We start from the raw sequence: 15788 nt of genomic DNA, 5'->3' as shown, positions 1-15788 counted from the left end.
CCTGAGAATGTACATGACAGCATTTCATTTTTTCCTCCTTAGAGTTTATCATCAATATCCAAGAGAACAATCTCTGTCTTGGGACCATTTTCCACAATCAATTGGAAATCATAAAGTGCAAGGGCCCTGGCTGGCTTTATTAACAAGATGTTTATAAACCTATCTTTCAAATATTTTAAAACATTTACACATTTGATAACAAAAAGATGTATCAAAATAAAAAAATACATAAAACCAAAAGCCACGGCATTCATAACAGATAAGTCTCTTTCCCGATTCAGTGATAATGCATACAAAAGTACCCATATTATTAAAAAATAGAAGAGTTGTACAGCTGTATAGTCCTACTAGGCTAATAAAAAGTACTTCAGTTCTGTTATCTTAAGATACCATACTGCAGCTTCCTCTGACCATGTTAATGTAGACAAGCCTCAATCAGTAAGCACACTAATCTAAATCAAATTCCATCTAGTTGAAAATAATCATCATGCGCTGCCCAGAGATGGTGAGCATGAATGGATTACTGAAAATATGCATGGTAATTGCAGGTTGCTATTTATGTTGACCAGATTCAGAGGAGTTTACTTAGAGAAATATCTAAGCATGCAGACCACCAATGCAAAACACACAGGAATATCACTCTTGACATCCACACTAAAAACAGCCCAGGATCCTCTCTGCAATGCCACAGTGTGGTTGTTATTTCATAGTGTTAGACACACTGTTAGTGACAAAATAAAAATGTATGATTGCAGTTATTTCATTTTCAAGAAATATGCTATCACAAGAGATTTTTTTTCCTAGTCAGTGGAGTGTTAAGTTAAACATTAAGGACTACACATTATCTTCCAAAGTCCTAGGTTCTTCGCTGGTAAATAAGTGTGCACAAAATACTAACAGTGACAATAGCTGAAAGATGCTTTTTAATTATAAGGAGTATTGCTTAACGTACTCCCCAATTCCCAAACATATCTAGTTAACACACAAGTCATGATGGTAAGCGGGGAATAAAGACCGGCTCTAAAATAAAGTGGCCACAAGGCACCTGAATATTTAGGCTGGATCTCTTCTCAGTGTTATACTGTAAGAGTTTTTTTTTATCATCACTGTTATCTGAACTAAATTAGAAATCAGGAAACCTGAGTTCTAATTCCAGGTCTGCTGCTAACAATCTAAAGAGCTATATAATCACATATACACCATGAAATACCATGCAGTCATAAAAAAGAATGAGTTCATGTCCTTTGCAGAGACATGGATGAAGCTGGAAGCCATCATTCTGAGCAAAGTAACACAGGAACAGAAAACCAAACACTGCATGGTCTCACTCATAAATCGGAGTTGAAAAATGAGAACACAGGGACACAGGGAAGAGAAGAACACTCACTGAGGTCTGTCGTGGGGTGGGTGGCAAGGGGAGGGAAAGTATTAGGACAAATACCTAATGCATATGGGGTTTAAAATGTACAGGACAGGTTGATAGGTGCAGCAAACCACCATGGCACACGTATAACTACATAACAAACCTGCACATTCCACATGGTCTCCCAGAACTTAAAGTAAAATTTTTTTTAAAAAAGAGCTATATAGGGCCGGGCGCGGTGGCTCAAGCCTGTAATCCCAGCACTTTGGGAGGCCGAGGCGTGTGGATCACAAGGTCAAGAGATCGAGACCATCCTGGTCAACACGGTGAAACCCCGTCTCTACTAAAAATACAAAAAATTAGCTGGGCATGGTGACGCGTGCCTGTAATCCCAGCTACTCAGGAGGCTGAGGCAGGAGAATTGCCTGAACCCGGGAGGCGGAGGTTGCGGTGAGCCAAGATCGCGCCATTGCACTCCAGCCTGGGTAACAAGAGCGAAACTCCGTCTCAAAAAAAAAAGAGCTATATAATCATGGGAAAAGCCTAAATCTCTCTGAGCTCTAATTTGCTTATTTTTAAAATGAAGAGGTTGGCCATAAATGTTTTTAAAACACAATAGAAAAATGCAAAGTAAAAATGACTACCTAAACATACTAAAATTAATCCTAATAGGCAAACATATACACCAAGGGATAAAAAAGGAATGAGTTTCACCAAAGGGGAAAGTGCAAAATGAGGATACATTATGAAATTAAATGGTGATGAAATGCTGAAAAGAACTAACATACAAGCCTTGTAATAAAGAATGCTACTAAATGCAAAGAAAAAAGATACTGTCAAAGTCTACATTCCCTTTGACCCAGTAATTATACTTTGGAACACAAATCCCCAAAGAAAATATCCCTGAAGAAAAATCAAAGACCTCTAAAAAGAATCTCCATAGCAGCACTATTTATAAGAGAGGAAAATTAGAAACAACCTGTATGTTCAAAAATAGAGGCACAGTTAAGCAGAATCTGGTTTTGCTAACTAAATGGGACAAAGGCCTACATAGCCATTTTTTGAAATAACAGAACTATCTTCAAAGAGTGGATATATTCATGTGACACTACATGAAACATAAAGGTTGATCACAAAACTCTCTATGATTTCGCAAAAAAACATAGTTAAAAATTAGAAGATAAATGGAAGGGGTACAATTAGTTCTTTGAATTTGTTATATTGGTAAAATTCATTATACTTGCAAAAAACAAAAGGGAAATGGGGAGGAGAGGATGCTCTTTATATTACAGTTCAGTTTGTATATTTTGTGCTTATATAATTTTCTAACATGACTAATACCAACTTATGTCTCTACCTTACATTCAATGTTCTTCAAGCACTTTCGCAAAGATTATGTTGTTTGAAAAATAATCAGCGTTCATGGCACCAATACATCAACACATTAAACTTTTATACAAAGTCTAGTGTGTCAGATGTATCCTATGGAAGTATATTGTGCAATTGGTAAGCCATTGTCATCCTGTCCCCAGATGCCATCAATGGGAAATTAAAGGAAGCATCCAGAATTAGGAGTTATGATTCCAGTAGGGTCTTGGACTCCAAAGTCAACCAAAATATGGTAGAACATGCTATGAGGTGAATGCCTTGGAAAACTGTCACACACCTCTTATGTACAATTTTACTGCCTTCCCTAAACACTACAGGCGACAAGGTCATGGCAAAAGTCATCACTCTGGTTGGCCTAGCAATATATCCCTTTTAGCTGTGGCATATACAGAGTGCACGGATTTACCGCAGTACACAGAATTCATAGATGTAATTATGGTGTGGTATTTGGCTTCGGTGTATAGCTACAGCATATCCTTCTACTAAAAACTCCAAAAAGACATAAAAGGTTAAATACCTAGAATTATCCTACTTAGCAATTCTCCAAAAGAAACATTAACTGGTGATAACATACTATGTTGAATAGAAATGCTGATGTTCCACAAAAGCCTGTGTACATTTTCTTCCTTCCAAAAAGATTTTTTTTTTCCTACTAATCAATATTTTAAACAGTATGTTTCAAGCTTTAAGATGCTGGTATCGTTTAACATATTCTGAGAATGATAAAGAAAGAAGTAATGGTGTCACGTGAAAAACTGTTTAAAAAAAAAAAAAAGGCTAAAACCTAAAATTGGGAACAAGTAGATATACCAAAACTATAAAAATCTACCCAAGACCACTACACACACTTTTCTCAGTGATGGCCAGAGCACAAAGTAAAAAATATTTTCAATCTTTTTCACATTTACAGCTTTAGCAAAAATCCTGTTTCTAGTTAGCCTAAAAAGACACTGGCAGAAAGCTATGTCCAATTTCTACTGTCACCAGCATTATCTAATAATGTGAAAACAAGCTATCATTTTCAAAACTATTCAACATGCCAAAGTAATTAATCTTAAATCAATGGCTGCTAGTGGCACACAATGTGTTTATTTGTAAACAACAAATTATAAGCTTTTAGAAAATGAAATTACCCATTTAAAAATGAATCTCAAAAATATGCTGCAGAAATGCAACAAATTCTACTTTTTATATCTATCTGAATTATTCTACAGAATCACATCAATATATTTTATACACATTTACAGGTCATACAAGCTCTAGGGTGACAAATGGCACACACACAGAAGAACTCCAAAAGTCATATTCAGTTAAAGAAAGGCTGTACACTGATTTAAATTAAACCTCCATTACCCACCAGATGAGATAGCAATTCAATATTGAGACAGACTAACTCAAACATTCACCCATTAAAATACCATGTAATGAGTCAGGGACAAGAGCATGACAAAAAAATTAAAAATCAACTTCAGAAAAATAGCATAGGTGTGAGCAAATCCTAATTTAAATAGAAATTAAAATAAAATGTAATCTGCACCCAAGAACTTTAGTAGCTACGAGTCCATTTACATTTTAAAGTTCTCTGTCTATGGTATTCTTAAGTACTATACCACTAAGGTTTGTCAGTACTGTGGAAACACTTCAATTAAGGCTGTGTGGAAGAGCTCTGTGTAAATTAATTAGTTGAGGTTACACAGATTTTCTAAAAGCAGCTCCGTAAAACAGTCTCAGAGATATGCAAGATTTGTGGGGAATTAAAATTTAAATACAACTTACTGATCAATTTTTCTTGCTTTCACATTTCAATGACATTTTGCATAATAATAAATAAGTCCATGAAAATACTACTAATCAAAATTTCATTTGCTTTCAATTAGAGCTAAAGGAAAGGACTTTCAATTTTCCTTTTGATACTTAGGTTTTATTTCAGATTTTATCTAGACTTATTGGCAAGAGTTTCCATATGATAACTATAATGAACTTGATCCATATTTAAATGGGAAATGAGTCTATATTTGAAATTCACATATGCTACAACTAAATTAGCTTTCTAGTAATTGCTATAAACAATGTCATAACAAAAATGAATTTCATACTCCTGCACTGAGACTTTACTTGTTAAATTCATTCAATATAACTCAGCTATATATTAAAGCTTCAGATGTTTTAGCAAACATAATAATTTCCTTTCTTTAATTCAAAATACTAAGTACATTTTTCCTGTAAATTTTGAAACCACTGGAACTAGGTGTTTCACAATTATTCTTCAAAATATTATTCTTTAAGTAAAATTTATACACAAAAATGGTAAATATCAGTTACATAATGGTTTCTTCTGTAAATTAAAAAAGAAATCTGAAGAGTTCAAGAGATCAGGAGCATTCTAATTATGTCTGTAAGAGATTCATGAGCTCTTCTGTAATCCTAAAATAAAGTCCCTACAGTCACATCATAGTGATTGTGAAAAATTCATACTTGTTATACAGTAGAGATGATTTAGACTTTTTTAATGGCTAATTTGTTTCATGAGCATGGACACTGCATGTACAAATATATCTTTTGAGATAGTACCATTGAGAAGAGGCTGTCCTTCATGCACATCCTTCGATAAGACTGCACTGTAAACATCTTCAGGAAATCCAGTCTTGCATAATGCGATTTCACCAGAAGCCTCTACAGACGCCTGCAACACAAGAAAAAAAAAAAATGTGTGCAATGATTGCTACCTCCTTCAGATGAGAAACATTCCACTTGGCATAAAGCCTCATTTTTTCAACTATCTTGTACAAACAACCCCTTTGTTTCCCAATGCTTACAATTAGAATGTAGAGGCCAAAGGGTTAATCATTTTGATAACTGGAGTAGAAGAAACAAATCCCACTTGTCTAGTCCAGTAAAAGCTAAATAATACACATTCTAGGTTCTTCTAAAGACTGAACATTTCCATTAAAAAGCTCATTGTGACTGAAGAACTATCAAGTGGGCATGGGGTTTGGGGGACAGCCAAATAGTCTTTGGGCTCCAGAAATCACCATCACTAACTTAACTTTTCATGAAAAATGTATACGTTCAAGTATATACATTTTTATATTCTTAGCTAATTCTCTATAAAGCTGGTTTTAAGATGCTAGGTTCATTAAAAAATAATAAAACTATAATATACTTACAACAGCTGGACAGATATTTTATACCAAGTAAAACCAATCAAAACTATATATTGCTATAATTTGAAGGACAGTGATACATTAAAAATATAAGTAAAGATTAATACAACTATGTTTTTATACTTAAAATTAGAAAGTAAGCAAGTATCTCGTCATTTTCTTTATCATCATACGCACAGTTAATGCTCAGTGTGCTTAAAACTCAGTCATACCTAGTGCTGTCTAGCTAACCTTCCAAGTTAGTTTCCCTAATTCTTTCAGCCCTACTGACACAATTGGAGGACAATTAGCCCTCAGCAGAGCTCCTGTAGCATCTGCATTAATTATAGGAGACTCTACAATGTACTGATGGGGATTTAAATATAGAGGAAGGATGAGTAGAATGAGGCTGCCCAATGAAAGGATTTCAGTGGCCACAGGGACAGCATTAGGGACAGTCCACCCTAGTGAGAACCAGAATTTGAGAGGAAAAAGAGAAAGCCCCACAAACAGAGAGATCTCAGGACAACTGTCTGTATGAAGCAATGCAGTCCAGCTTTATAATTAAAGGACTACCTGAATTATGCATGTGAAATTTTGCAAATTCTAACGTTGCAAAAATCTAGACTAATCTAATAAAATGTTCTTTTCAAATCCAAGAAAAGAAAGAGTAAATTTACACAATATTAAATATCACACAGTCTTTTTTCTCAAAAAATTATTAGGAGCAACAGTGAGCTAGTTCAGGCCCATCAAATGAGTAAGCAGTTTTAAGTATGTTTTGTGCATGAAAGGACCGTATCAAGTAAAGAATGAAGAGCCCAATCCCCTAAACAGGTGTGAGTGGAAGCTGGTACAGTCACCTCGGCATACATTTTGGCCACCTCTAGTAAAGATGAATGTGGATATATCCTACATTGTAGGTAACATTCCTAGGTACCTATTACCCCACATGAGTGCTCCAGTTGACATGTGCAGGAATGTTCACTGAAGCATGATTGTAATGGCACAGATTTTGTAAATGCCCATCAAAAGGAGAATGGACTAATACACCATCACAAAGCCAAAAAGAAGAAAACAATGTTAAAATAGAAGAACTGGAACTACATTTATCCACAAGGCTACATCTCAGAGGCAAACTAAAACAAAAAGTCAGTTTATTTAAGTTCCATGTATGATTAAGACATAAATTTAACTCTAAATCGTCCTAAGGATGATTATTATATTTAATAAGTTCAGAAACCCATTTGTGTAACATACCAAATTTCAGAATGAAAGCAAGGCACACTGCAGTATAAAATCTTGCAAAATAAAAAATAAAAAAATAGAAAGTATGACTGATGATTCCACTTATATAAAATTTAAACACAAAAGATAATAATGTTTTGAACACACACATATGTAAGAAAAAGAAGAAAACAGGGTAGTGATAAACGTCAGATTTAGGATAGTGGCTACCCCAGGGGAAGAAAAACTAGGAAAGGCATCAGGAAAGATTGTACAAGTGGCTTCAATTTTATCTGTAATAATTCATTTCCTTCAAAAAGATTCTGAAGGAAACTGCGTGAAACGTAAAGATGCACAGACGCATAGGTACAAATTACAGTATTCACTCCACATCCTATCTGCTCTACATATTTCATAAAGAAAAGGAGAAAATACCAGAAACCAACTGAGAAGTAAGAAGTGAGGCTTCCAACACAGATCAAGTCTGGGACACTGGGAGACAGTCTGATATTTGACACCCGTAAACATCCAGATACTGTCCATGTCTTGCACTGCGTAGGCACTGAGTGAAAGAAAGAATTTGCTTTTAGCTAACGAAAACAAACACAGGGAACCCCCTAGTTTGCCATTTAAATGGACAAATGTGTTGTAAACCTGTGTCCCACCAACATGTTAGGGGTCTGCCCTTCACCCTTCTAACCCAGGCTCCTAAGAGCAGTGAGGCATTGCAGGTGCTAGCCCAGGAGAGGTCAGGGCAGAGCCCAGCAAGACAGTGGCCAGAAGGCAGCAATGGAAGGCACAGAGCATATGGGGGTCCCATTTCAAATGTGGGCATTCAGGTTAATACAGTATGCGGGTTTGTGGGTAAGCAGAAATCGAGGAAGTCTCAAAACTAGAGGAAAACCGTAAACTTTTCTTTAACTCCGTGACTGTGTCTTGTTTCCAGTGGATTTGCCCCAGGTAGGAGAATCAGTAGTACCAAGCTCCTGGTCCAAACCCACAGAAATAGAACTTCAGAGCCATGTCGAAGCTCTTAGGAAGACAGTGAATGTTCACCTCTGTGTTTTGTTCTCTGCCTTATTTCAGAAAAGGGACCTTCTGTCCTCAATGTGCTGCCCCTTACTAAACCTCTCCATGCTCATTTTCCTCATGTATAAATGGGTACTGATCAGCACAGGCTGGCGATGAGAATTATTGAAACAATGCTTTTAAAGTATATCTCTAACAAATACTGACTACTAACATTAAATATCCATGAAAGTCATGTCATATTTTGAATAATTTCGTATTCATCTTAAATAGCTTAAACTTTTCTAAATTCTTCTTCCCCAAGACAAAACAGACCTACAAAATAATATAATCCTGGATCCATAATACTAATCCATAATGTATTTTCTTAAAAACAATTTCTGTAAAATTATTAAAATATGTGTATTCTCCCTCTTAATTTCCTGAAAACTTTCAGTATAAAAGTAGCAAAACTAACAAGTTCAAAAAACAAACAGGAAGCACTCAAATGAATACAACTGGACACAGGGGACGCTTACTTTGTGCCAAGCATTGTGCTGATATATCAATTTCTCATTCAATTCTCCTTGCAACCTTACAAGGTCATAACTGGTACCAGGTCTGAGATTGCAGGAGACCACAGAGATGATGAGCAGAATCCCCCAAAAGGGGCTGACTGCACTGTGGTGGTAATCCTTGTTGGGCAATGGAGGTTTCTCTGGTCTAACCCATAGCTAATGCCTGAAATATTCTACAAGAGTAGCTCTAATTTGGGGATAATTCTGCCACCCAGGGGACATCTCTCAATGTACAGACACACTTTTGGCTGTCACAACTTCATGGGGGTGCTACTGGCTACTAGTGGGTACAGGACATGGAAGTTGCTAACAACCATTATACAATACACAGCACAGCATCCCTAACAAAGGCATGCCAAGCCCAAAACATCAAAGAGCCAAGGTTAAGAAAGCCTGTTCTACAACAACACATGAAAAGGAGATATCACCTACCCATTTACACTCCCATCGGTGTGAAGATCCCCATCTCCTCAAGTAGCCTAACCACTCTCCAAACACCCTCCTTCCCAGAAAGCTCAAACCCAGCCCCTGAGGCTTTCCCCCACATAAAGTGATCACTCTGCTAGGCCCAGGATGAAATTCTGGAACTTCAAAGAGGACAAAGAGGAATCCTACCCTCAACAAGTTATCTGTGGGTATGAGGAAGAGGTTGTGAACAATATGCATTTCCCTAATATTTGAATGGTGCACGGGTTGGCAAGCTTTTTCTGTAAAGGATAAACTATTTCAGGCTTTGTAGTCCACAGGATCTCTGTTAAAACTACTCAATCTGATGCTGTTGTGCAAAAGCAGCCTAGACAATCAGTATATGAATGAACATGGCTGTGTTCATTCTAATAAAACTTCATATAACCTGAAATTTGAATTTCATTCCATTTTCAAGTCTTGAAAGATATTATTCTTCCTTTTTCTTGCTTAAAAGCATTTGAAAATGTAAAAAAATATTTTTGGCCAGACCAAAAAAAAAAAAGGCAGCATTAGTGTAGTTTGCAGATCCCTGGAATAGTGTGGTAAGTTTCATATCACATTGTTATCTCACTTAATTCTCACAAGAGCCACTTAAAAGGCAGTAAAACTATCTGCATTTTGCAAATGAGCAAATGGATTCTCACACAGAGGTACAGTGAAATACCCAAGACCTTACATCCAAGAGAGAAAGAGGCAGGATTCTGTAGTCTTTCCAAGTGCAACAAATAATTACAATACAATCTTTCAAGAAACATGTACTGAGTGTTCATTTGCCACTGGTAACAGAAAACAAGATATGGCCCCTGCCCTTAAGGAGCTCAAGACTTAATGTGGGAGATTAAGATATGCAGAGGAAATGAGCAAAACCCAGGGCAGGGAATCTGGGGGCTTCCCAAGCAGAAAGCTGAGTAGCAAAGCTCTAGAGGGTAGCAGGAAAGCCATCCCAGGCAGTCACTGCTTGACCTAAAACAAGGCAGCAAGAAACAGCACAGTGCCTGGGGAATTACAATGAGTTCAGTGTCGCTGGAGTCCAAGAAGCAAGGCAGGATGTCAAAAGTTGAGGCCGTTGAGTTAGACAGGGTTAGATCATAAATGGTTGTGGGTTTGGGGTTATCCTGTTGGCTGGGGGAGCCAGGGACAAATTTTAAGCACAGACCGAATGTATATGACAGAGAAGTCTCTTAACAGCTTTGTGGGAAATGTGTGAAAGGGGATGACAAGTGACAACTGGGAGACAAGCTAGGACACAGACCTGAATCAGGGCAGGGGCTGCAAGGAATGAAGAAGGGACAGATTTTGTCAATACCCAGATAGTTAAAATCAACAGGGCCTCCAGAAACAGGGACTCACTGGGGGAAGGAGGGAGGAAATGAAGTCTTCCCTCATGTTTCCAGCTGAATGGCTGTGAACATGGGTGCCACAAGTAGGAAAATAATCGCAAAATTATAACGTCAGGAACAAAGTGCTAAGGAAGCAGAAAGAATGCGATGATAAATCTGTCCGTGGAAGTCAAAGAAGACTCCATAGCTGAAGTGACATTTAGGCTCTGACTTTAAAGATGATTAAGAATTTGCCAGGGGAAAGAGGGGAAAGTGGAAAAGGGCATTCCAGCCAAAAGGTACAGCAGCACAAAGCCCCTGTTGATTTATGTTGAGTTTGTAGTCCACCAAAACCACCCTGATCTTTTTTTTCCAGGCAACTGTTAAGTTATGGCTTCCTCCTCTATTATCTCTGCTGCTGATTTGGGGTCCCTAGGCGCAGCAATTTATATTTAACCCTCCATAATTTGGTCTCAATAAATTAATCATTCTAGCTGGTTTTAGTCATTCTTTTCAGCTTTATGTATAAAGAAAGTCTAATGAGATACCCCAAGGTCTTCATACAGACGCTACTTGGATGCTAAAGACAGGACATGTCACACGTCCAGACATGGTTTGGGGAAATCTGCCCGGGGCACCCCCTGCCCCAGGCCCTAAGCCCTGAGCTCTTAAGAAGAGCAGAGTGATTGCAGTATGAATTTCCAATAGGCCATACTGCCTGGCTTTAAATCCCAGCCCCAATGCTACTATCTGTGAGACTTCTGAGAAGGAACAGTTCCCCATCTGTATAATAAGAGTACTAAAGATAGCACCAACTTATAGGGCAGATGGCAGGATTAAATGAGTTAATACGTGTAAAGTACTTAGGACAGTGTCTGGCACATGATTATTCAATGTCTTAGCCATTTGTCACCACAGTATTAATACTACTGGGACAACATGAATCCAACTCATGGTACATCTGCCATACAGGCCGGTAGTTCTCAAACTTACTCAACACAGCAAGCAGTCTGGGACATTTGTTTAAAATACGGATTCTTGGGTCCTAGCCCAAGACTCATTAAAACAGACCCTCAAGAGGTGTGATGGATAAATTTGTATATTTACAAGTGCCTGTGCTGCATGTGGTAACCACGTATCCAGCCCTTACCTTAACCTCTAGAAACCCTTCTGAACGTTCTCAAAACAGCACAGCTACCTTTTGACCCCAGTCTTCAAATCCAATAGCTTAGCAACAGCAAAAAGGAATAAACAATGATTTTCCTGTTCTTAATCCCATGCTCTCTTCTCTTTATTCTGAAAACTACACCTTCTTGATTTTGAATTTTTGTTTTGCTTTGAAGAGAGCATTGCCCCATCTGCAGTCCTTTAGCAATTCTCCTCTTCTGCACAATTCCTCCAGGATGACAAGCAGTCAGCAAGTCCTCTCGGCCCACCAGCGCGAAATTCATGCTGGCCAGAGGATCTGAACTCATTTAGTGCCACTCTGTGCTCTCGTACAATCAGCTCACCTATCTTGAGTTTCAATTTCCTCTTACAAGTATTTGTTCTACTCTTCCCAGGCTGAAGATCGACCTCCTTGTCTACAGAGGACAGAAGTGTAATGGGAGTTGAGTTCTGCTTGCCTTTGAGTATCAGTCTCTCTGTTCCGGTTCTGCACTTGCAGGGACATCGCTTTTTTTGTTCTTGTTCAAATTTTTCCACAGTCTCAATACTGTGAGCATTAAAGCCCTGAGTCCACTACTCTTTTCGGTTCCTGTTCTCATTATTCTTTTTTTATAGTCATCCTTGGTCACTTGATCTGCTTTCCAATTTCCTCCAAGTCACTCCTAAATCCAAGCTCTTAAATATTCCATGTGGAATCACCATGGACAGACTTCGGTCACCTCACCTTCTCACCTTCTTCCTCATTACAATCATTTACGATTATTGGCTAAAAATTTTACCTCTGAAGCAGCCTAAACCTAAGAAAACCGTAACTTTTCCTTCTGGCTCCGATGAATGCCTAACTAAAACCTAGTTATCACAAACTCTTAAATGTAATCCACTGGATTTCGGATTAGAGCACTGATCTCTTACTTTTTCCCTAATCAGAGATTCCATGGTCACAATTTTATAAGAACTAGATTATTGTTTGGAAGATTACCAAATGCAGTCAACAAAGCTGAAACCTTTTACACTATGTTTGCTCCCCTGATACTTCGTGGAAATAAAGGCAATAATGGGTTGTGACTGGTTAAGACTGGGTTAAGACTGAGAAACTCTGCAGTAAACCTGCTCGGGTTTAAATCTAGCCACAACCCTCTACTACCTGTGTAACTTTGGCAAGCCATGTAACCTAATCTGTGCTTCAGCTTCCTCCTCTGTAATAATAACAATAATAATAATAGCTAAAGCACAGGTCTTTAGAATTGTTGTAAAGAATACAAAGAGCTTAAAAACAATAGCTGATTTACCACAAGACAGGGGTTAGCTATTATGATGCTGGTATTGTTTTGCTTGTGGAGACTTTTATTTCTTTGCTCTGTCGGTACCTAAGAAATATTTATAAATAATTTTGTGAAGGAATACCATAAAGAAACCAAACCTGCAAAAAAAAAAAAAAAAAAAAAAACGGAAATTCACTCACAAACAAGGACAAAAGATACGCAAGTGGAATTCCCTTCATGCTATGTGATGTGTGGGTGGGGGGATGAAGCCTCAGTACAGGGAGGGTGACAAGTATGGTAATAGTTTTATTATGCGGTTACGTCTGCCAAATGACATACAGGAACCTAAACAGTTAATGAAGACACTGTTAAGGTGGTTAGTTGAGTACATGGTGATAGTAATGAAACTGTTCAAGACCAATTTGGCATTACTAATTTTTTTAATTTTTTAATCCAGTTTCTCACCATACAATTATGTTTGCCAGATTCTCGACATCTCACAGGATTCCATCCATGATGTTCAAGGCTATGTTAAGATTATTCAAGAGCTACTGCCTCTCTTTAAAGATTTTTCTCTGTGTCCGTAATGCCATTGATGGCACTTTGAATTTGACATCCCTGCAAATATGCTTAAAATGTGCAGAAGTTTAACTCTGGACAGCTGCAATATTTTTGTATTGTCAAGTACGATTCTGGAAGAAGATTATCTTGTCCTGCATGGGTCTTTTTTTCTTTTCTTTTTTTTTTTTTTTTAAGCTCTTTCTTGCCTTCATGATGTGCTCTAGACCAGCTTAGGTTCAATGAATACTGCACTGAGGCCACACATTTGCCCCATCTGACTACCTAGTAATTTCCCATCTTTATTTTAATTATCTTATTAGGATACGTCCTTGAGTATCTCTAGTATCAGTACTTTTAGTTTTCTGATTGTCATTTCTTTTAATCAAGTAAAGACAAAGAGAATAGTCAAAAATAGCATTGATGCTGGCACAAGAACCTGCAAACTGCTGAAACTGAACTGTTAGGTAGAAGACAGCACCACAATACAACAATTTGAGGGATAAAAATCTGGGTCAAAATCTTGGTCTGCATACAAAATGTGGTTTAGAATGTCACCTTCCTAAAAGCAGAACCTATCAAGGCTTGGGTCAATATGCCTTGACCTAAGGGATATTGATTGGGTCAAACTGGATTAAAAAATTAAAAAAAAAAAATTAGTCATGCCAAATTGGTCTTGAACAGTTTCATACATCGAGTGACATCCAATGTAGACCTCTGTGAAATCCCAAATCTTCTCTGCTCAAGTGAGAGGAGGCTTCCTAGGCTTCCAGGCTTCCTTGAGTAAAGTCTCAAAAGACAGACAGGAGCTTATCATGAAGTGGATGCTTAATGTAACAGGTAGTAACAATGTACCTACAGATTGATTGGCAGGTAAAAGGCTAACACTATCATTAGTAATCCAGGCAGCTGTGCAATTAAACTGTCAGGAAAAGTTCCAGAAGTGCCTATGGCAATTCCAGGAAAGATGGCCAATCATGGCTCAGACTGATTGTGTGCCATCACCTCATTACATTCAGCAAAGACTGCAACATTCTTATATATAATACTCAAAATGGTATCAAATAATATAACACTTGGCATTAGACTGTTTATAATGAACTTGGAAATTCATTCAACTAAATACACTGAATATCAGCGACTGCAGATATTTATTGAGTGCTTAATATGTGCCAAAAAGTGTGCTACAATGCTTTCCGTATATCTTAAACAGACCTCACAACAACCCTGTGAGGTAGCTGCTGTTGGTACTGCCATTTTGCAGGCAAGGAAACAAACTTAAAGGAAACTGGCCTAAGTCATTTAGTTAGTCCAATTAGGGACACTATTCAAACCAGCATCAAATGGCCTTGGGGATTATCCTTAACCCAACCTCTACAACACCCATTAAGAAGCATCCACGTAGTACCTAACTGGCTAAGGGCTGGAAATTATCCTATATGAATTGAGACAAAGTGAACAATCTGCCTGCTGCCATAATAAATTTTTTCCTAAAATATGATTCTCACATGATATGTGATGTATGTTAATAAGACAATTTCAATGTTTCTGTTCACTATGGGAAAAATTAGAAAAAGAAAAAAAAAAGGCATCAGGTCAAACTTTTTTAAACTTTTTGTTTTGTTTTTAAGTCCTCCAAATCAAACCGTCATACTCCCCCAGCCCAAACTCCTCCAAAAGTATACATGGAAAATTATCAGTCAATAGCTATCATGGCTAGTATGTTAATTTTCAGAGGTGACACTGATGAAGGAATAATTATAGTCTATAAAGAACTCTTCATACACTTTATTTGCTCTGGAGTCCCCTGTATTCATGTACAATTAGGCCCATTTCATAAGCATGGTTTCACTTTTTAAAAATGGTTACAGATGTTTACAGTCCCCATAACTCTGATTTAATTTGAGTAGCTGGCCAGAGTAATGATTTATCTAATTCTGAGCCCCTGATAAGATAAACACAACCCAATTATAACATTATTCTTGTGAGAAAACAATATTCAAGGCACAGCTTCCAGAAATACATTGCGGTGAAAGGAAGCATAACACCAGAGTTCAAAGCCTTTCCTGAACTTATTCCGGAAGCAGCCTCCCATCTAGTGGTGTCCTAATAGATCAAGCAATACAGAAGTACATCTCTCAGCCCTGCAGGCTGAGGGGTTGCAGGGCTAATACTGTCAGTTCCAGTTTCAACTCAAGGGCGAAGGACAAGCATTGTCCACCCATGGATATCTTGGGTGACTGAAGTCTGGCATCTGGATAGTTTCCCAGTGTAACCCATAGAAGAAATGCTTCTTCCCTTCCTGA

General features: G+C 37.7%; 1 protein-coding gene across 1 annotated transcript in view; it reads right to left on the bottom strand.

Annotated features, from left to right (window-relative positions):
• CDH2 (cadherin 2) overlaps positions 1-15788 on the bottom strand; it is a 236110-nt gene that overhangs the window by 201546 nt on the left and 18776 nt on the right. The window contains exon 2 of the mRNA XM_032293129.1: positions 5324-5435. Coding sequence (XP_032149020.1) covers positions 5324-5435 — 112 coding nt within the window. The remainder of the gene's footprint in view (positions 1-5323; positions 5436-15788) is intronic.

This window comes from Sapajus apella, unplaced genomic scaffold, assembly GCF_009761245.1.
Source record: "Sapajus apella isolate SASKATOON/1434 unplaced genomic scaffold, GSC_monkey_1.0 scaffold29, whole genome shotgun sequence".
Lineage (NCBI taxonomy): Eukaryota > Metazoa > Chordata > Mammalia > Primates > Cebidae > Sapajus > Sapajus apella.
Note: the sequence above shows the minus strand (reverse complement) of the source record. Positions and strands in the feature narration are given on the sequence as shown.